General features: G+C 38.2%; 1 protein-coding gene across 2 annotated transcripts in view; it reads right to left on the bottom strand.

The window, feature by feature from the left end:
* The window catches only part of DHX29 (DExH-box helicase 29), a 41,454-nt gene continuing 18,644 nt past the window's right edge, over window positions 1-22,810 (bottom strand). Inside the window, exons 12-27 of one of the 2 annotated variants that reach the window (XM_074995565.1) lie at window positions 21,431-21,574; window positions 21,146-21,322; window positions 19,357-19,497; window positions 17,790-17,934; window positions 17,411-17,531; window positions 15,956-16,040; window positions 14,457-14,545; window positions 12,917-13,045; window positions 11,810-11,885; window positions 10,816-11,040; window positions 7,944-8,080; window positions 7,189-7,282; window positions 5,497-5,799; window positions 2,963-3,094; window positions 1,262-1,358; window positions 1-392 (exon numbers count right to left, since the gene is read on the bottom strand). In XM_074995565.1, the coding sequence (XP_074851666.1) occupies window positions 337-392; window positions 1,262-1,358; window positions 2,963-3,094; window positions 5,497-5,799; window positions 7,189-7,282; window positions 7,944-8,080; window positions 10,816-11,040; window positions 11,810-11,885; window positions 12,917-13,045; window positions 14,457-14,545; window positions 15,956-16,040; window positions 17,411-17,531; window positions 17,790-17,934; window positions 19,357-19,497; window positions 21,146-21,322; window positions 21,431-21,574 (2,151 nt within the window). In that variant the 3' untranslated portion in view covers window positions 1-336. Of the gene's footprint in view, window positions 393-1,261; window positions 1,359-2,962; window positions 3,095-5,496; window positions 5,800-7,083; window positions 7,283-7,943; window positions 8,081-10,815; window positions 11,041-11,809; window positions 11,886-12,916; window positions 13,046-14,456; window positions 14,546-15,955; window positions 16,041-17,410; window positions 17,532-17,789; window positions 17,935-19,356; window positions 19,498-21,145; window positions 21,323-21,430; window positions 21,575-22,810 lie in introns of those variants that run through there. The other variant, XR_012645783.1, reaches the window with a different exon arrangement.

Here is a 22,810-nt window from a genome sequence, read left to right as displayed (position 1 = left end):
TTCAGAACCTGATCTTTATTACTACTGAACTAGAAATTAAATACCTTAAGCGGAAACAAAGCAAATCTGAATTGGTCATGTTCACTTTTATGTTGGAAAAGTTTGTATTATTACCATAATTTATACAGTGAAACAAATGGCACCAAAATTTGTTGTAAACATAATACATTTATGCTCATAATTAAAAATAACCTACAAAATTATGTCAAGTTCATGCAGTCTTTCCAAGTTATGGCTGGTATCCACCACATTTTAAGGTTTTTTTTTTTCTTTTTTTAAGCACAACAGCTTTCCTGTCACTATTGAAGTTTTGTAGTCTGTTACTGAACCCCAGTTTCAGCCAACATTCTCTGTTTTTATCAGTTCCTTGATGATCTGCAGAATCTTGTCATCTAGGGACATAAAAAGAACCACAAGTTAGCGGAAAAAATGTAAATTTAATGAAAAGGAATGGATGGATATGTAGCTCTCAGCAATTTGTCAAGGAAAACTTTAATTAGATAGGCTATGTCAGACTCAGCAGTGAGGAAAGAGTGAATCCCCCAAATACACAGATAAGAAATTATCCCCATACCCACTGAGGACTGCTATACTGCATATTCTTTACTAATAAATTGCCTGCAGCCATTTCTGTGGCCTTTCATCAGGGTGCTAGAGAAAGTCATGAACAGAGAACCTCCACACATACATTTTAATGTTTTACTCTAATTAGGATTTTATTTCATGAAATTTCTCTGAGATTTGAGAAGCATAGATTATGTTCCTTTATCCTTATTTTTAGGGTTGTAATATAGTCTCTCCAACTCTATTTACTGGTAAGTTTAGCTGTACATTGCACATTGTCTTACTGTTGTGGCCCAGCTTCTTATGTTAGGGTATGAAATGATTCATCCATGTCCAAGAGAACACCTTGCTAAATGGATATTAACTACTATTATTACTACCATTAATTTCACATTTGTAGATAAGTCAAACTGTGTCAGAAACATATTTCAAAAGACAATCACATACAGCCCCAGATTTTTGGGATGATGCCATGAAGGAGACCTCGGTTTAAGTAATGAACTTTTGGGTTTCTGTTTCTCAGGACAGTTGAGTTAGTTGCACCACCCTTTAGCAAGGATGAAGAGTATTAAGTATGTGTTTGAAGAATTGCACACACACACTGTACATAGACAATCTATATAGTTATCACACTTTTTATGCATATAGTATAGTGTTGGAACAAAGTCTGGACACCTACATATAGCAATAAAATTACCTTCAAGGGACATTTTAGGATTTTCAAGCTTTTTCTTTAAAACAGACTCAATGAGAACCCTCAGTTGTTTGAAAATTACTGCAATCTTTACAGGGGCCTGTAGAAAACAGATATATTAATTTATTTACATTTTTCTCAATTCAGCTTCAAATTAATGAAACCCAAGGTTAAGGGTTAGTCATCATACAAGAGGCAAAGGATGCAATCCTGCAAACAGTTATGCACACGCTTACCGTTCATGTTTTCCTAATAATATTAGTGGGAGTATGGATGTATTTATATTAAGCATGAGTAATCTCACTTACTTCATAAGGAGCAATGTATAAAGTAACTCAACATGGTGATCAGGGATTTAAACACTGCTTGTAGATTACAGATCAATAGTATAAATACACAAATTAGGCAGGGAAAACAAGAAAATAAATTACAAATATAAACAAACATGGTAGGTATTTGATATCGTCCCCCCACCCCAAGGCTTTAAAAATTCAGACCTCAGATTGAATTTGCTAACAAGAACAAATGGTTGTCTCCCATTTCTGTCATGGCCACAAAGTTGTTACATATCTCTCTCCACAAAAAGGCCAGTCTTAAAAACTGTCCAAGTGTTAAGTAACAAGTGCATTCAGTCATTAACTGGTTTCCTTGTAACAGCATTTGTACTCCTATTCTCTATTTCAGGGAATGCTTACATAAAATTAGGAACATGCATTCTTCCTAGAATGTAGCATAGGGTGCAAATGAACAGAGCTAAAACAAAAAAATTTAACCAATTTGACGGCAGGTGGGCAATTCCTGTATTTCTTCTGTTACTTGGTATAATTTATGGAGATATAGATAGGTGTCCAATTTTCATTAGATTAAATGCATTCAGAAAACTTGTTCACATTTTCTTCTGTTTTGAGAGAGTGAACAAGTGTTTTAAATCTTAGATGTTTCTTATTTCAGAGGTTTCACAGGCATAAAACAAAATGCATCTGGGTTATAAATCAGTGAGATTGTTTGAGGGTTTAAAGGTAAACAGGTGCTTACGTATTTATAGAATTGGGACCTATGACTTTAAAATGTTTGAATTTAATACATTTTCAGTTATGACACTTACTGAAAGCACGTATTTCTTCTTTCCCTAAATTGGAGATATACCTGTACTTCCAATAGTATCCATGCTTATACCACCTCATTTCGCCCAGGAACAAAGGCGTATGTTCTTCTTAAAAAACAGCATACTGTTAAATTACTCTCAGAAGCACGTGACTTCCACTGGCCTTGTTACATTTAACAAAATTCCCATTATGCTGTTTGACTATCTTACACTCACAGGCTACATCTACACTAGCCTAAAACTTCAAAATGGCCATGCTCATGGCCATTTCGAAGTTTACTAATGAAGCGCTGAAATACATATTCAACGCCTCATTATCATGCCGGCAGCCCTTGGGATTTCGAAGCTGCTAGGGTCCTTTTGAAAAGGAGCGCCGTCTGGACGAGCCACATCAATTTCGAACTGCTGCGGCTGCCGGCATGCTAATGAGGCGCGGAATATGTATTTCAGCGCTTCATTAGTAAACTTCGAAATGGCCATTAGCATGGCTATTTCGAAGTTTTGGGCTAGTGTAGACACATCCACATTGTAATGATATATTTCAGGCACAAAATGCACAGCCATTTAAAGATATGAAAATAAGTAGAATCCATGCGTACCTGAAAATGGATCCAGCCATCAACTGACAGGAGGCGTTCACGGTGCTGAACTTCTATGTCTCCACCAAAAAGTAGAACTGGAAAGGGGGAAATTAAAGTAGTCTCTCTCAAGTACACCTTGGCATATCTTATCTGCACAGAAATACACACAAGAAATAGCATTAAAAAAACAACCTACAGCACTGAACTGGAACATTACTTTCATGAAATTTCCACCAAGAAATTACTACATATGCTACCTAGGATAATAAGCAGTGAAAGAATGTAAATTATGACCAACTATCTGCCCTATACTTTGTATGAGATTTAAAAATCTGTTAGTCTTTAAGGAAGGGAAAAAAGCTTATACTTCTAGGAGTAACTTTTTTTGTAGGCCTTCAGAAGTGAATTTTAAAGACCACTGAATGAATAGAAAGACCATAATTACGTGGTTAAGCTTATAAACAGAAGATAATGGTAGCCTACAGCAGGATTATACAAAGACCATGAATGTGTCTGTTTGAAAGGGATGTCACCTTTATTGCAATGTGAAAGTATCAGCTGCTACAATAAGGAAATTAGTTTCACACATATATAAAGAGGCAAGTAGTGTCCTGTACTACTATGGTTTTTTTTCCGCCCCCTACAGTGAAGCCATGGTCAAGCCAGTGAACATTTTCAATGGGGGGGAAAAAAAAAAAGCCTTAATATTAGAGTTAATGCAATGAGGTTTTTTATACTGAAATTCTCACAACATACATAAAAATAAAGTTTTTTTTAGATTTTTTTCATAAAAGCAGTCATAATGTAAATTGTTTCATTTCTGAGCAACTGTGGACACAGTACATTAGTAAGTCTGAAATATACAAACACTGATAAGCAGTATTTTGTTTCCATAAAATTTATGAAGTATTTATTGAACATTTCTTCCCTTGATAGAATCTCACTCCCACTGACATGCCTGGGCCCCACTTCTTCACCCCTCTGATCTGCTCCCTTTGTCTCTTTTTCACCTGTGCTTTTAGGCCTGGCAAATCATACACTTCTTATTAACAAAGCAGTCTTTCCCTTTTTCTTGAAATTTATTACTTTTAGTACCTATTTCTTACTTGTTCTCAGGAGCCTGTTGATTCCCCTTCTAACTTTAGCTGTTGCCCTACATCTCATTTTCTACTGCAGAGTCCTTGGGAAGGGACTGTTTGCAAAGTACAGTGTACATATACTGCATTAAATTTCAGTAGGGAGCTCAGCACTCCCTTACAATAAAATAGCCATTGGTATGACAGCACACACTTGAAAAGAACTACTGTATAAATGCTTTATGCAGAGATAAAACATAGGTCAACCCCAAAAGAGTTGGCAGCCTAAAGAGATACCACACATCTCAAGGTGTGAAAGTAAGTGGGAAAAGGTGAGTGACAAATGCAGTTCAGTTGTGCAATTCAGCATGTCTTGGATTTCACAATTTTTCTGAGTATGTTTTAAGTTACGCTAGTTAGTATATCACCAGCCCTGTGAGAGGGCATACAAGGTTTTAAAAAGACCCTGCTGAGATATATTTTAAGGACTCAGAGTGAGTAGGGACATAAAACAGTACAAATCAAAGAACAAGTTTTACTTTGACATTTCTTTCCAATTAAGTCACCAAATAGATGTGATCAACTATTAAACAAAACAAAAAAAAACAAAACCAAACTACTATACGCAGTGCCTTAACCATTTGTGAAAAGTTGACTGATAAAGAATAGGGTTCTTTCATTTTGAAGTTTGTCAGTTTAGTCAGTATGGCTGTTTCTACACCGGCCACTTTCTTTGAAAGTGGCATTGTAATACATGGCCTGAAATATGCTAATGAGGCACAGATGCAAATTCCCTGCACCTCATTAGCATAACATCACGTGATTTGGAGTCTGGAAGACTGTTCTTCTGGACTCCAAAACGCCGTGTAGAAGTGCTGCCCCAGGGGAGCTTCTAGAAGGAAGTCCTGCTTTTAGAGGCCCATTCTTCCTGAAAATTTTTGGGAAGAAGGGGCCTCCGGAAGAAGGACTTCCTTCTGGAAAAGCCCGCGGGGGCCACGCTTCTGAACAGCGTTTTGGAGTCCAGAAGAATGGTCTTCCGGACTCCAAATCACATGACCATATGCTAATGAGGCACGGGGAATTTGCACCCATGCCTCATTAGCATATTTCGGGCCATGTATTACCATGCCACTTTTGAAGAAAGTGGCCTGTGTAGAAACGGCCTATTAGATTAATTGGCCTTCTTTTCTAGTGAATTTGTGTGAGCCTTATTCAGGACCTGGTGGAATATATATATTTTTCAACAAACCACACTAATTTCAGGGATAAGGCATGGATAGTTCTTAAGATGAACTGGACATCCAAGTACATTCCACATTATGTGCCATTTTTATAACATCACATGCATGTAAGGTGTTTGCAAGTTGGTAAGACCTAGTCTAATGGAGTTTATACCAATGTGCAACTGGTTTCAAGATTTTCATCATTTAATTGGTACTACCTAATAAGATAGTGATATAAATACAAGATCCTTACCTTCTCTTGGTACAGCAGCCACCCATATGTCTGTAAATCTCTGTTTACTGAAGAGGGATGCACTTGTGCTTTGCCTTGAGCAGTTTCCACCATACATGCCAATTTCTCAGTGATATCTACAGACTTCATATACATTATCTTCCCCAAGTTGTCATACAGCCCTGCAGTCAGCACAGCTTTAAGAAGGGCTATTTCCTGAAGAGAAAGGGATTGTGTGGTTCCGTTTCCATCCCACCCATGATGAGTTGTAGGTGCTGCAAATCCTGCCACTGTGACCACTTTTATTAGTTCTTGTTTCACATCCTGAAATTAGTTTTGATCAAAACAGGTACATTAATAACTTAATAGTAAAATAGCAATTATAAAAAAGGTACACCATCAAGCCACCAGAACACTGAGACTGCGTCTACACTAGTAAGTTCTTTCAAAAGATTTTTTCGAAAGAAGAGGACTCTTTCAAAAGACCCCATGGAACATCTACACACAAAAAGCGTTCTTTAGAAAGTAAATCGAAAGAATGCAGCGCTCCTTTCAAAATCACTCTTCCTTCCCATTCAGGAAGAGCACTCCCTTTCACAAGCTTCTTTCGAAGGAAAACGTGTGTAGACGCACCGCAGACTTTTTTTTTTCCCCCCTGAAGGAGCAGTCCCTCATAGGTCCTGAATTTTCAATCCCTGGCCTGTTCTTTCAAAAGAGAGGGGGCTGTGTGGATGCTCTCTTTCGAAAGAGCAGATCACTCTTTTGATCTGCTCTATTTTGTGTGTGCACGTGCGCACGCTTTTAAAAGAAGTTCTTTTGGAAGAGATTTTCTGGAAGAGCTGCTTTTGAAAGATCTCTGTAGTGTAGATGTAGCCTGAGACTCCTGGCTGTTTGGATGAATAACCAAAACAAAATCAGACTTCTGGGATTCAGGCACTGAGAATGTGCAACTGAAAGTGATGCAAGTATGCTTCTGTTCTGCCAACTACCTGGAAGACAAACTCATGGGAAGAAGTGCATACATTTATGTTAGACACCCTTCTCCTGTGTCCTATGGGTTAGTCCTGGAAAGGACTATTGGAGCCTTAATTTTGGAAGGAAAAATGTGTTTTGAAAAGTCACAGTTCGGGATCATAGAAATGCAGGAATGGAATTGTCTTAGAAAAAAGTTATCTAGTCCAGCCCCCATTCTGAGGCAGGACCACACATATTTTGACTGTTCCAGACAGGTGTTATTCTAACCTGTTTTAAAAAATATATATCAGTCAGTGATGGGGCCTCCACAACCTATCTTAGCAACCCATTCTAGTACCTATCATCTTCCCAGCTTGAGAGTGAAACACAAAAGTACTTAATAAACACCAGAATGATACAGTCTTACCCATGTGTTATTTACCCTTTTTACGTAATATTTTACCTTGCAAGTTTTATTTCATGTATGAAATTTTCTTATGAATTTCCCTATGAATTGCCTTATAGCAACTATGTATATCAATGAGGCTTGCACCTTAAAAGGTGTAAAGGATAGATTCAGAGTAAGATTCTATGCTATGCATCCATTCGAAACATTCTACTTGCCCATATTTATTATCTTGTCTGTATACTAACATGAGTACTGTATGTCACAGCTTTAAAGTTATATGCTGAATTTTCTGAGGGAAATTAACAGTCATCCTTCCTGGGCAGAATCACATCTCTTGTATCTTGATATACCTCCAGAGTTAACAGTGAGGTTCTGTTAAGAAAATTCCTTCTGCAGTAAGCCATTTCAGCGCGAAACCCTCCTTCTTGGCGAGCCTTTTTCCACCTAGACAAAAAACCTTGGTTTAGTACATTTATAAATGTAAAACTGATGACTATCTACAAACAAATGAGGAATTCAAGTTCAAGTATATAAAAAAGTGATAATGAATCTTACAAAGTATCCTCCACTGACTTTATGATAAAACACTAACTAGTATCATCTGGAGCAACAGTGTATGTCCACTAAAGATCAGGAGAGGACAAGCAATTCACAGCATGGGAAATTACACACCTATGAATAAATAAAGGCATTTATTCTAGAAACTGACAGATAATTGTATGTTCTGACAGTTGGACGTAGAAAAGCAATGCTTCTGGCTGAAAGTCATGAATGATGTAACCTTAATGGGCAGCAGCTGTTTATTAAGCACAGCTCTTCACAAGCAGCTACAAAATACCTGCGGCATTAGGATACTACCAGCAATATGTTTCCACATTATTTGTCATAAGTGGTTTTAGAAGGCCAAGTAACTAACCAACTTGGCCCTTTATTAATCCTCAAATAGTAGAGCACACATCAGACATTTCTGCTATCCTGAAAGGAAATTTACAAAACCACTTAGGACCATGTATTTAATAGCAATATTTAAAGGGATATCCTACTGGCCATCAATCAAAAGGCTATAACTGTTTTATGTTTTAATATTTTAGAAAACATTGTTTACCCTAAATATGCACTGTAAATTGTCAGATGATCAGAGTTTGCCAATGCCAGGGAAGATTTTGCAAGATCCGCTTCATCTTTTCTACCGATTGGTGTAGTAAAAGGGGATTTTTCTGTCATTACAGCAGCTAAAGTTGCCTGTAATCAATAGCAAGGTATTAAGAAGTTAAAATATAAACATTATATGAAGAAAAAATTAAAATATTAAGTTTCAGGGATTACTGCACTAAAAATCTAAATTTCCCGTTTCAACAAGACTTACCATATTATGTCTTGCTTCACGTTAGGCCAAAAAGGATGGCGTGACTGCATTTAGCATATTGCAGTGAAAGAGTCATTGAAGACATTGTATTTCTATAGTACCATTAAATATTTTCCCATCGTTAGTTTATTACATTTCAACACTTGCATGAGGTAAGTATTTCTATACCTTTTCATAAATAGGTAAAATGAAGTAAACAGAGAATAAGTGACCTGCCCCAAATCATACCAACCTCAGTGGCACAAATGAGATGAGAACCATAGAATCTGAACTCTCAGTTCCCCCTTTAAACTAAGAGATCAGTCTTCCTTTCATTATACACAGTCCACTAGAATTCTGTGAAAAATGTTATGATAGCTTATTGTAGCAAGACCTGATTAAGTATCATAGTTCAATGAAGTACAAACACTTGTCTCAGATATGTACTTCATAGCAATTGCTTGATACAGCAGAATTTTGTAATAGTGACGTTCCTCTTGCACTGTTTCTACATCAAGTACGGTGATATCCAAATTAGGGTACTTGAGAATTCTTGATGTAGTATCAGTAGTGAATATAGGCATTTTGATAAAGGGATTGAAAGATTGGCTAGATTTACTCCTGGGTCTTTAAAATGGGACTTACAGGCTCTTATAGCGAAATAAACATCAAATAGTTCTTTGTAACCTGAATATTTTATTATATGAAGGCATTCCTAAAACACAAAAAAACCTTTATACAACCATTTGTTGACTTCTGCTGACTATTTCTGGCAACTACTGGAATTCTGTTTCATATAGGGGAACAGGATTCAGCTGTATGTGGTGAAAAATGATCTAAATTAGGCTACTGTTGAATTTGGTGGGGCAGGAGCGAAAGCATTGGCCAACTGGATATACTTTTGGATTAAGTTCATTTACTGTATTGATTCTGAAGTGAAATGACTTTGCTTTTGAAGAGAAGAATGTTTGCTGCAGACAGACTCTACCATGAATGGGTTGCTTTAAAATAATTTTAAAAGAATATTAACCTGAAGTCTGTCAATTTAAAAAAAATGGAAAAAAAACAGTTTCAGGTCCCACATCACTCTCTGAATGGTAGCACAAAAATCATAAGATGTTTTTGGAAGCACATTAAGATTTTTATAGTATTTTCTCTACCCTGTTGCTCTGTGAAAGAATCACAAGAACAAAATAGACTGAAAATAAGTACAGTAAAAGTTGTGTTACCCAGCACTTGGATCACCAGCACCCTTTGTTAACTGGCATCTACCAGGGCTGGCAGCCATGGGGCCGGCTGGGGCACAAACTGAAAAATAACCATCTTAAGTAGGGCTTGTAACAACATTAAGTTGAAGTTTCAGACAAATATAACTTCAAATCATCAATGTCCCTTTAAACCAGGAGATGAAAAGGAGAGTTTACACTAGCACTGTGCTGCTTAGGATTACTAGTAGACAGAATTGGAAGAAACTGACTAGAGCAGTGGTTCTTAACCCAGAGGGTGCATGATGCCCTTTCTGGGTGTGCCTCACATGCCAGATTTTTTTAGAAGGTAAATCATCGACAACACAAATTAAGCACAAGCACGTAAGTACAACTACTTTGTTTCATCAAGTCTATATACAAATTCAGATAGCTGCTAACTGTAAGCTATCTTTATGGTTACAGTTTACTTCTCCAACATCTCTGGGTAGTACTTGCATATTTTTGTATACCTACTGTACTATTTGTGGTGAGCAACAACAAAAACTGTTTTACATATATTTAATATGTGTTTAAAAGTGTGTAGGCCGCCCATCTCCATTTTTGATTTTTGATAAGCGATGCGAGAACGTATTTGATTTTTAATAAGGGGTGTGAGAACATATTTTGAGAACCAAAGGGGTACAAGGCTGCAGTAAAGGTTAAGAACCACTGGACTAGAGCACGGACAGTGGGTGAACCTAGGGCTGGAGGAGGCACGACTCCAAGCCCTGCCCCTTTCTCTCAAGACTCCAACCCTGCCACCCAGGGCCACTGTGGGAGCCAACCTCCTTCCATGGTGGGGGCAGGCCGTCCTCTTTCCTTATCAAGAGGCACACGGTTCCAACCCTTCTGCGGATAGTGAGGGCTGCCTCTCGTGCCCTGAGGCCTGCATACTACTTGACCTAAACTTCCTCAGCTCCAGGAGGGCTGACTGCATAGATCCAGGCTCCATGGGGCTGCAGCACAGAGCCCCAGCAGACTGGGGGAGCTGCACTGAATGCAGGGAGGATCCGGTGGTGGAATGTGGGAGGGGCCAGCTGGCAGTTTGGGAAGGCATTGCGTTCCCCAGCCTCTTATATCCACTGCCCAGGAACTAGAGCACTGAGTCTGACCATTTTCTTTTGTGTGCATGGAAATAAGGGATAAGACAGAGTACTGATAATAAAAATGCCAGTCAGTTTTCTTAAAAACAAGCACAAAAATAAAATCTCCAATCAAAAATTGCATCCAAGTTTTTTGTGTGTGTGTAACATTGTGTCCTCACTTCTACTTTATGCCAAGAGTTGTAAAAAAAGCAAATTTGACAAAAATTCACTGTTTCATGGGTTTTAGCATTGTTTTTAACATAATAATCTAGCTCAAAATGGCAATAACTATCAACTTACCACAGGATCCAAGCAACCAAATATGGCACCGAATATAAGCATTTTCCCAATCTTTACGTTGACAGGCAATGCTGCGAGGTGCTGGCCCAAGGGAGTAAGTTTGGGCTCACTTAATTCACAAGCGCCAATTTTCCGTAGCAGGTTCATTGCATTGCTGATTACTTGAAGCTGTGGAGGGTCTAAGGCTCTGGAGAGGAAATCCTCAGGAGAACCAAGACTGCATTTCTGGGGATTAAATGGGTAAACAGAATTTTTTTGTTAATGATAGGCTCCAAAGGTATTGAGAAGGAATGTGGCCTGTTCAGTCATTTGAGCCAGCTGTTCCCCTCTTCCCCCATCTCTCTCTCTCATCTTTTTCATATGTACTAAGACTTTCCTGATGCAACACTGCAGCACAACCACACAGTGACATTGAGATGACTCTACTGTAGACTGTGGACCAGAATGTAGAGAAAGTGAACAAGGGATTATACACCCACCACCCACAGCATCAACACGGCCTGTCTGGTAGAGCAATAGCGGTGGAGATACATTGGCCTGGCCAAGAGTCTGCAACTTCATGAATCTGTAAATCTGGGTTAATATGTAGAAGAGAAGGAGATGCCTTCAACTCCTCGCTTCTGGGCTGGGCAAAAAGGATTCTATCCCTCTACTTAACTACTTCTAATATGGACAGTGACTGGGATTTGGTCGTTTAACACAGAAATTTATTCATAAACCATTTCCTTCTGACTGATGTTGGGAAGAAATATGAACAACAGTTCCATTCTGCAGATCAGACAATACTAATGAGTGGGTTTATACCTTTGCCCCACCTCAGCAGCATGCTCTGGATTCTTTAAAGTGAATACATATAATAGATTTTCCACTAAGAAAGGAAACAGTGTCTCTATAGACCATAAAACTCAAATAGTAGCATTACACCTAGGCACACACCTTTTTGCTTGATTCTAAAGGAACAAATGTAAGGGACTTTTAAGACACAAGACTGTACCATAATATGAAGGCATAACTCTTCTAAAGGCACGCGCAATATTTCTGGGACGGAATATTCCATGAAACTTTCAAATCTGCAACACAATAATAATTGAAGATATAGTATTACAAAATTTCACTATAACAAGCTTTGTTACAACCCACCTTAAATTACAATCTCCCATTTTTCAGCTAGACATATTTTTCTGGGGCATGTATAAGTAATCTTTAACTAAAGCGCAAGCACAATACATTTCTCCTTTGTTAGCTAAGCATGGCACACACATCACAGGTGGTGGGGTGGGAAGACCTGATAGTAATGTACAATAGGATACTCTTTTGAAATAATTTCTAATGTTTTTACTCATGCTCATCTCAAATAAGTGGAACTTCAGACATTACATGTGGCCAAGCACTCTAAGTACTCAGCCAGCTTCCCTCCCCCAATCCTGCATCTGTGACTGCCAAGGTGCCAATACTCAGGACCAGCATGTATTGACACAAAAAAAAGCACTCTATATACAGACACTAAACATATACCTATCCATATCTAACTGAACTGCAGTTAAGGCCAAATCACTTTCAATCAGATGTAATAAAAAAAAAGAATTCTAGGTTTTTAGTTATGTTGTTCTTCTCTGTACTATGGAGCAGTGTAGCACTTTAATTAGTTCGCATGTCCTGCCATGCATCCACAGACAACCCACTTTAAATCTATGGATGTGGAAAATTAGTTAAATCTCAAGACTCCTGAGCTAGAGTTTATTTACATCTGAAGCTGTGGCAATTTTTGGTGATATTTAAAATAGATTTCTACACTGTAGTAATGCTATAGCTTGATTCTTTCCTTTATATTTTTTGCTTAAAGGAAATGAAAAAATCTGAGTTGCCTCTGTTAAAGAAATATTACGGTTGCAAATTCAATATGGAAAAAAGCCAGGATTCCACAGCAAAATGTCACACATGTAACACACAAAGTAAATAGTTCTATGAGACCCCAAACTTCTCTTTTCCTCACTTCAATTTAATTTGCAACCACCACACTGCATTTTAACTCAGGCTTTTGACAATTAATATGGTAACAGTTGCCTGACTTACAAAAACTTGCTCATTAAAGCTACTCTACCTGTCTCTTGTGTACATCCGGAAGCAGAATCCATTCCTGACACGTCCAGCTCTCCCTTGACGCTGCAAAGCGCTTGCTTTACTGACAAAGGTCTCTTCCAAAGAGCTCATTTGGCTGCTTTCATGGTACCTGAAAAGCATTTTTACAAAATGTGTAGATAAGATTACTGTCAGACTCAAATTCTCACTCAAACTTGATCTTTAAAAATAAGTCACTTGGAAAGAAGTTCTAAAACTTAGTTTTGAAAGCCATATTTTGTAGGCCTTATACATGACTGATTACTTCATTAATCAAATGTAGATGACAGAGATGCATAAGACCTGTTGCTTTAGTTCGTCAAGACCATCTGTCTGCCAATGCTGTTTCTTGACCATATTTGTAAAGTACTAGCAAACGTAAGTAGACAAAAGCCAACATTTCCATGTCAGGGAGATACAGAAAAGTTGATGAATCTGAAATCTCATCCTATTGCTTCTAGTTGTGCATTTCATCACTTCTAAATAATCCCACTCCTTGTTCATAACAATGAGAAAATGGGAAATTTTGGAATTATTTTAATAATCTTATGTCTGCCTCAGTTTCCCCTACTTGGTGCATTATCATCAAGTGAGCGTGAAAAAGGGACTAAGTTTGCTCCTAGGGCAAACTAAGAACATTGGTGGGCATCAACTCCTTATCCCGATGGAACAAAAAATCCTTCAGAAATTGGTGGAAGCTGACCTAGATCAAGGAGGGATCAGACACATAATGCAAGCTCCAACGTCTCACTGATTAAACAAAGTTCCCAGCTCCTGTAAAACAGATTGAGGGGTGTGAGGAAGGGGGAAAAGTGTGAGGTCTGGCAGAAGCTTTGGAGCTCTCTCACTTGGGAAATGATTTAGGAGGTAAGACACACAGAGAGTGAAAGAGCTTGAAAATGGAGTTTGAATACATCACGACCGGGGCTCTGTGCTGTCCAGAACAGATTATGCTTTAACTTTTGTTTCTCTGTGTGTTACTCTAAGGACTTCCTTATGCTATATTCTAGTTGACTAATAAATCCTACCTTTCTCAAAGGCTCTTTAGATGTTCCAATCATATGTGGGGAGATGTGTTAATCCCAGAAAAAAGTGTACAAGTCTCCACCATGAGTCTGGCTCAGTTGGACTCTGAACAGAACTCATGGTGAGAAACAGGAGTGCTGAAGTCCAGAGGTTCAGTCTTAGGAGACAATGCTGCATGACTACCTTGAGGGAAACATTGTGACCCACTGGGGGTCTGGCACAACGAAGGGATTCCCTCCAAGCGATGGTCCAAAGCTGGGGGCATATTACTGATCCTGGGGATCTGTGACCAAACTTGAAACATTTTGTACTAAGCAGCAAGATGGTTTTGTGATTCGGGCACATGGCCATTATCATGAGCAATAAACTTACTTTATTCTAACAAAAGCAAAATCTAAACTTAAATCTGAAGAGGTAATAACCTAGTGCAAAGCCCTTGTGGTGTTTATTTCCAAAAAATGTACACAACACAAAGCCTTAGGAAGATCAACTCTTACCTGTTTTCTTTTGTTCTTCCAGTGTCAATTACAAAGACAACATCTGGTATGGTAATACCTGTCTCAGCAATATTGGTAGCCAAAACAACCTGCAAATGAAACAGACATACTTTCAGATGAACAAATTAAGCAAACAGTCCATAAGTATAGTTCCTTTACTCAAATTTGCAGAGAATTTGATAAATACGATCCGACAAAATCATCTGTGAGGACTAAAGAGTTAAAGGAGATCTTTAATTGCTTCTTTTACTGCAGGTTGAACCTGTCTTGTCCAGCACTCTTGGGACCAGACCGGTGCCAGATGAGACTTTTCCAGAATTTCTAGCACATTACCCACACTTCCATTGTGGACTGGGGCCTTAGAAGACATTGAGGGGTAAATTACAGCTAAATAACAGTACAGAACACTGAGAGCCAGGACTGGCAGCTGTACATAAACTTTATGGGATGATGGGAAACTTGATTACACCCATGATAAGTGGTCATCCAGCTAACTAAAATCATGCTGGATTACGGAGTTTGCCAGACGAGACAATTCCAGATTATAGGAGGTTTAGCCTGTAGTTTTAAATTGCATTATTGGTTTAAATTGCTGGTTACACTTGGAAACATTACTTAATGACAAATTATTCAGTAGACAGTCAAGCAGTGTTTCAAAAGCTTGTGCGAATACACGTGTACAAAAGACTTCAATGGAAAAGATTCCTAAAAATGGATTTGTAAAAAGTGACAGATAATTTTTTAAACAACAGAAAGCTGAAGTAAAACAAAAATCACTAAAATCTAAATGCTTTTCTATTATATATACCTAAATGGTTTAGTATGTGGACAACCTTTTCAAGTTAGCTCTTATCTGATGCTGATCACCTTGAGCACAAAGTTCTATTTTCAGCAAGAGAATTCAATGACAACATGTATTTGTACAACTTTATGGTCTTGTCTACACTACCTCCCTACTTCCAAAAGAGATGGTAAGTAGGGTCTCGGGAGATTATTAATGAAGTGCTGCGCTGCATATGCGGCACTTCATTAAGCTAATTCTCCCCCTGCGACAACTTCGAAGCATTAAACTTCGAAGCGCCAGCTCGTGTGTAGCCATGGCTAATCTGCCGGTACTTCGAAGAGCCTCGTCAACTTCAAAGTCCCTTTTACTCCTCAAAATTTTGAGGAGTAAAGGGACTTGGGAGTTACCCAGGCACTTCGAAGTACCAGTGGGTTAGCCACAGCTACACACAAGCTGGCACTTTGAAGTTTAACCCTCTGAAGTTGTTGCGGGGGAGAATTAGCTTAATGAAGAGCTGCATATGCAGTGCAGCACTTCATTAATAATCTCCTGACATGCTACTTACCATCCTCCCTTCAAAGTAGGGAGGCAGTGTAGACAAGCCGTGCAAGTTTTTGATTAAGAGAATTCACACTCACATACAAAAGTATATGAAGTAGAGGGAGCAAGATGATTTATATTAAAATACTGAATTTTACATGTTTAAATGCCATACCTTCCTAACTCCAGAAGGGGGTAGTGTAAACGCAGCTGCCTGATCTCGAGTTGAAAGAACAGAATGCAGAGCTATTAACCTATACCTGAAAGAAGACGTCATTCAACAATTAAGTTACACTAGTCAACAAATGCTAAATGCTTGATGTTATGCTGGTGAATTAGACAAAGGAAAGAGAATATACATAGATAATAGTAAGACTTTGTATTACTAATTTATGATTAGATAATAATTAAACGTAAATGATAGTAGAATACTGAAGGAGAAATGTGTAAATGATAAGTTCTTTCTCCAGTTTGGTGGGGATGGGCAAAAAAGAGTTTCAGAAAGATAGCTGTGATAACTGGGTAAAGGATGGTAAAAGAAGAGAATAAAGACATTTATGCCCTTAAGGCATGGCCACACTACCCCTCCCTTTCAGAAGAGATGTCTTAATGAAGGAGTTTGGAAAATGCTAATGAGGCACTGACAGGGATATGCAGCACCGCATTAGCATAATAGCAAATAGGAAGAAGGGGCTTTCAAAGTCAGGGGGTGCTTTCTAAAGGCCACTGGCTACACAGGTGTTGGGCATTCCAAAAGGGGCACTTTCCAATCACACAAGGCCACCATTATGCTAATGAGGCACTGCATATTCATGTCAGTGCCTCATTAGCATCCTCCAAACTGCCTCATTAACATGCCCCCCTCCGAAACGGAGAGGTACTGTGACCCCAGCCTAAGTGTTTTAGCTTCCTTTTCCTATAATACAAAATACACACAAAACAACAAGCAGTTCTGAAGCACATTCAAAACAAAATTTTATTTTTTAATATATGAGCTTTTGTGGATAAGACTAACTACGTCGTATGTTGATTCTAAACAATAGTGACAATATTTGATAGGTGCAGCAAAAGAAAGGAAGCGTTAGTATTTATTTAAAAAAATACCCAAGCCCTTCTCTGTTAAAGCAAAGAAGTTCATTTGTGGGGAAAAAAATTGGGCAATTTTGCTAGTAGAAGGATCTAACTATTTACCACTTATGGGCTACAACTACACTAGCACAAATATTTGAAATGGCCATGCAAATGGCTATGTCAAAGAGTGCTAATGAGGTGCTGAAATGCATATTCAGCACCTCATTAGCACGCCACCAGCCACGGCTCTTTGAAATTGCCAAGTTTTGCTGCCACGCAGCTCGTCCAGCCAGGGCTCCTTTTCGAAAGGACCCCAACAACTTCAAATCCCCTTATTCCTATTTGCATGGCCATTTTGAAGATTTGTGCTAGTGTAGACAGGGCCATGCTCAGATTTGAAAGGGAAATAGAAAAAACCAAGGAAGACAGATAGAGAAAACATTCTGAGAAAAAAAACTAAATTACGTACAAAATACAGTTCTCTTTTCCTGTAACACAAAGCAGCCAGTCTTAAAAACTAAGATGAGAACACTACACATTTCTCAAATATGACAATTACCTGTCCCTTGAGTTAAACCTTCGGTCAGATGAAATGAGATCGTATAACTGCTGAATATGAGCCAGCCCTGGTAAAAAGATCAACACAGCACCTTCTATATTTTTGAACTGGGGACTCCTTTCTGTAGGGACAGAATACAGAAGTCAGGATAGGAAAACAAAAAAACACTGTTTGACATCTCCCTGTTTGAAATATGAAAGACTACTCTACTCTATGGTTCCTGAACTGGGCCTTTTCCAGGAGACATCATCACGAATACGAATAAAATCAAACATCCTTACTAGTATGAAGCATTATTAGTAAATGGTAGGAAATCCATTAAGTCATCACTGAAAGATTATTAAAAAATCCACAAACGTTTTAAGCAGCGATAACATACCTAAAAAGGCAAGCAATTCCAAGATAAGGTCAAGGTTGATCTTGTAGGGGTTCATATACAAAATTGCTTGCTGTGTACGACTGCTATACTTCTGATAGTATGGATCCAAATCAACACCTGATCCAGACTGGAGTGGGACAAATTCCTAAAGGGAAAAGACAATGCTAATATTAACTTTATGCAAGATGGTAAGAGAGAGAAGAAAGACATTTATGCCCTTAAATGTTTTAGCTTCCTTTTCCTGTAATACAAAATATGTACAAATTATGTGAACTTATAACTGACATCACATAATTCATTTTCTAGCTCTTATGGGTGCAAAAGAAACCATGAAAGCCTGAACTGAACTTACGCTGCTGTTGTGGTTTGTCTGAGGCCTGGTCTACAACAGAAAATTAGGCTGGCTTAACTACACTAGATAGGGTGTGGAAAAAGCCAAACTTCAAGGCCTCGTCTACGCTACAGCGATCTTTTGAAAGATGATCTTCCGGAAAAATCTTCTTTTGAAAGAGCGCATCCACACACAAAAAAGTGGATCAAAAGATCGATCTGCTCTTTTGATAGAATGTCCACACAGTCCCCGCTCTTTCAAAAGAACAGGACAGCGATTGAAAAATCTGGTGCCATGAGGACTACTGCTCTTTAGAAAAAAGGGTCCATGAGTGCTTTTTATCAAAAGAAGCTTTCAAAAGGAGGCACTTTGCCTGATCTGGGAGCAGAAGAGGGCTTCTGGAAGATGGGCTGCTTTCTTTCAATTTCAGATCGAAAGAGCACATTTTTTGTGTAGACGCTGTGTGTGTTCTTTTGAAAAGGGGCCTGATTTTCCAAAAGAACTTGCTAGTGTAGATGCGGCCCAAGTGGTGGTGTTAAGCAAACTTATGTCCCAGTGTGGACAGTTTGGTTGATGGAAGAATTCTTCAATTACTCTACCTACCAGCTCTTGGGGAGATGGCTTTTTATGTCAATGATGTACAGAAAGGTGACAAGGGAAGGGTTATTATCTTGTGTCATAACATGAGAAAGGTAACAAGACAAGGATTATTTATCTAGTCTCGTAACACAAGAACTAGGGTTCACCCAAAGAAATTAATAAATTTGAAGGTTTAAAAGATCATCTTTGCACAATGCAGTCAACCTCTGTAACTATTTGTCCTGGGACACTGTGAAGGCCAAAAATATAAATGGGTTAAAAAAGCAATTAGACAAGTTCAGGAAGGCTAGATCCATCAATGGCTTTTAGCCAAGATGGGAAGGAGTACAGCCTTGTACTCAGGATTTCTGCATACAAATGTTTCCGTACTGAAAGTCTGGATTTCTATGTACAATGCTTCCACATGTTTTGCTTGTACTCAGGGTATCCCTAAACCTCCAACTGCCATAAGCTGGGTTTGGGCAACAAAGAATGGTTCACTTGATAAGCTGCTCTGCTCCATTCATGTCCTCTGAAGCATCTGGCACTGGCCACTGTTGGTAGAGATACTGTGCTAAATGGATCATTGGTCTGTCCCAATATGATCACATTTACATTCTTAAACAAGAATGGCCAAACAGAAAATATTTGTTTTACCTGATGTTTTGTGATTCCTCCTCCTTTGCTAGTAACATGTATTGTTATTTCTTCCTCCTCCTCCAAGAACTTCTGACAATATTCAGAGTCTTTCTCCAGAACATAACCAATTTCCTCAATAACATCTTCAACATGGAAAACCTAGAGAATTAGTTTGAAAGGGGAAAATAAAAAAAGTGTCACCCTTTTCTGTCTTTCTAAAGCACACTCTTAGGATTGAAAAGGGAATTTCCTACATCACTAGCTAAGAAAGACAACCCTATCTTTTACAGTCAACTCTCTCTCTACATATATACATGCTGCTCTCCAAACAACAGAAAAAAAATGTGGCATTATATGTTGCTCCTCAACATATACTACCAGTGCCTTTTTCTGAGGGCAGGTCTACACTCCACGGGAAGGTTGAATTAACCAGGGCCACACAGGGCCGGGGAGAGTTAAATCGGGAGAGTGAGATTCTGAGTTGCACTTAACTCGCATTAAATGTGAGTTATGTGCAACTCGAACTCGCGCATTTTGACGGTCTACTGTATTTATATGGAAACAGAAGGTCAATCACACTGTTATTTTAGGACCATATTAAGAAGCTGAGCAAGTCAATAAAGCAAATTAAAGCAGCAAGAAGGGTGTTAGAGGCTTTGTCATTGCATATTGCACCTGTAAATTACTATATCGAAAAAATAAATCATGATGGACTATGTATTTAGTGCAGTATGTGTGTTATATTAGAAGTCCAATATGCAAATTTTTAATCAGTTTAGCTTTATTTTTCACAAATAAAAATTAAGAAAATAACAAGCAAATCATTAAAACCACAGTTGGCCATTTAATACTAGACAACTAGTTCACTTAATTCAGCTATAAATACACATCAGTTAATATTCTAGCCCCATCAATTAATATTCAAGCCCCAGAACACCCACTGCATATGCAGCACTTTGCCTATGCTGCCTATGCATTGATTTAACATGATCTGGCATCTAAGAGTTATTGAATATTTTATTTTAAAAATTGTAAGGTGAAAGACAAACACAGGTTGACTTTCCTTGGTCCATCCAGCCTACGTGATCAGTCCCAACCAGGGAATTTGCCAGACCAGGGCATGTCAATGGCAGCTCTGCTTGTCCAGTCCACAGGGCACCACAGCTCCCCTGCTCTGTCCCAACTGGGTGTCAGAACTCTCTGGTCCAGCAGCCATCCCCACAGGGCTCCCCTGATCAGAATGCCATTCCTTCCCTAGTCCAGCAATGCTCCTGATCCCAGTCCACTGTTCCCCCACCCCCCCGTGAGCGTTCTAGCCCCAGAACACCCACTACATTGCTGACAATGCTGGACCAGGGGTATTGCCAGATTAGGGAAGTCAGGTTCAACCTATAGTAAGAGGAGATACATTTTGAAACACTCACATTCTCCCCACCATCAGAACGCAAAGGAAAATGGCAAGCCCTAGGGCCAAAGAAACAGAAAGGCCTTAAAAGTCTGATCTTCATTTACATTGAATCACCTTCTAAAACTCGGCACAATAATAAAAACGGGGTGTTTTAGACCTTCTGTGGATGGACTGAATTATAACTGAATTGTCAGAGGGGAAAAACCCATTTAACTCCAAACACAAAGTTCTATTTTTAAGACCACTGAAGCAATTTTAGGATTTTTAAAGACAAAAGGCTAAAAAGGTTTTAAATTCAAAAGAAGGACTGCCCCTCTTCTTCTGCAATGGCAGATAAAATTGGAGGACATATATTATTGGAGCTTATTTTTGTGGTTAGAGATAAAAAAAATTACCTACCTCAACAGGATAACTCCTTCCTGAAATTCTTAGAATAGGACAGTGGGTGAAATAGCTGGAAAACTTTTCACTGTCTACAGTAGCACTCATCAAAATCAAGTGCAGGTCTGAACGTTTATGCAAGATCTCCTTCAGAATAATTAGCAAGAAATCAGACTGGACACTTCTTTCATGAACCTTGAATTAAAGGATGTACAGGTGAATTTGTCTGAGGCATAAATACAAGTAATGGTTATGAAAGTTACTTTTATTCTGCATCTGCTCAGTTGTAAGAGAATTGCTAACCTCATCAACAATAACATGAGATACATTTGAAAGAAGACTGTCATCCTGTAGTTTCCGAAGGAGGACTCCTGTTGTACAGTATAATAATCTAGTAGCTTCTCCTGTTCGAGATTCCATACGGATTTGATAGCCACACAAGGAATTCTACAAAGAAAATGTATAGGAGAGTATTTAAATGTATTAGGAATGGTTAAAATACTGGGTACACTACAGATGCACAATGGTTGAAATGAAGATTAAGTTTTGGATTCAGGCACCATATAAAAATGACAAGTAAAATAGCATGGTGGATTTTTTCAAATCCAAACAAAAACTGGAATTATTAGTTACTATTTGATAAAAATTAAGGAAGGTCCTGAACTAGAAAGTTGAAGTCCATTGACAGTTACAAATGAGGCAATTAGAATGGCATTTGTATGGCTCATATTTTAAGCTTACTATTACCAATTAATAAATCCTCACAAATCTCATATATTGGGAAACTAAGGTAATGATTTTCTCAGCATAATTGTATCAGTGTCTGTTTCACACACAAAAACATGCCCTCCACTCCTGGCCCCCAGTGTTATGTATGATTTGCGATAAAAATATTGAAACAGCGATGCTATCGATGGTATTTCCAAAATATTCAAAAATCACGAACTAAAAAAGGCTCAGATCAGTACCAAAATTATTGGATGCTTATCTAAGCAAATCTTTTGTGTTTTAGCTGTTGTCAAAAGAGATAGAGGTGTAGTGCCTCAGAATTACTTCACACACAAAACATTTTATTTCCTATCATGGTATCAATTCTTTTACCATAGCCCTACATTTTCTAGCCATTGTAGAAAGTTTCGCTTTGTTTTTCAGTACTTTTAAGATGTACAATTCTGAATGGAAGACCACAAGCTTATTTTAACCAGTAATTTAAATGGGCCTTTGGAAAAAAAAAAAGGTCAGAAGTTCAAAGATAGAGTCCCATAACTACACAATAAATTCTTCAATTAGAAGCACTAACAATGTATTTGGATATATGTCAAATTGATAAACAAATGATAAATAATTTAACTTTACCATGGCAAATATACCTTTAAAAGTGGCTTATTAGAAGTAGAATGGAGTAACTTCTGTTGTGTTATTAAAATTCCAGGATTTAAAGATAAAATCCAAAGGAAAGCTCACATTAATGTTAACTCCGGTATATATCAGAATATGTGAGGAAAAGCCATGCTTAATATTCACTTGTGAAAACTATTTCCCTGTACGTCACATAATGAATGTTGGAATTTCTTGAAACATTTCCCCCCCCCCATAAGGAAATTGATACTGTGAAGTTTTGTTTCAATTTTTGAGTATTGCATTTGTTCTAAGAAAGTAAGAAATTCATCAATGCTAAATTTT

Source organism: Carettochelys insculpta, chromosome 5 (genome assembly GCF_033958435.1).
Source record: "Carettochelys insculpta isolate YL-2023 chromosome 5, ASM3395843v1, whole genome shotgun sequence".
In the NCBI taxonomy this organism is placed as follows: Eukaryota; Metazoa; Chordata; order Testudines; family Carettochelyidae; genus Carettochelys; species Carettochelys insculpta.
The sequence above is the reverse complement of the archived record's forward strand: the minus strand, read 5'-3'. Positions and strand labels throughout refer to the sequence as shown.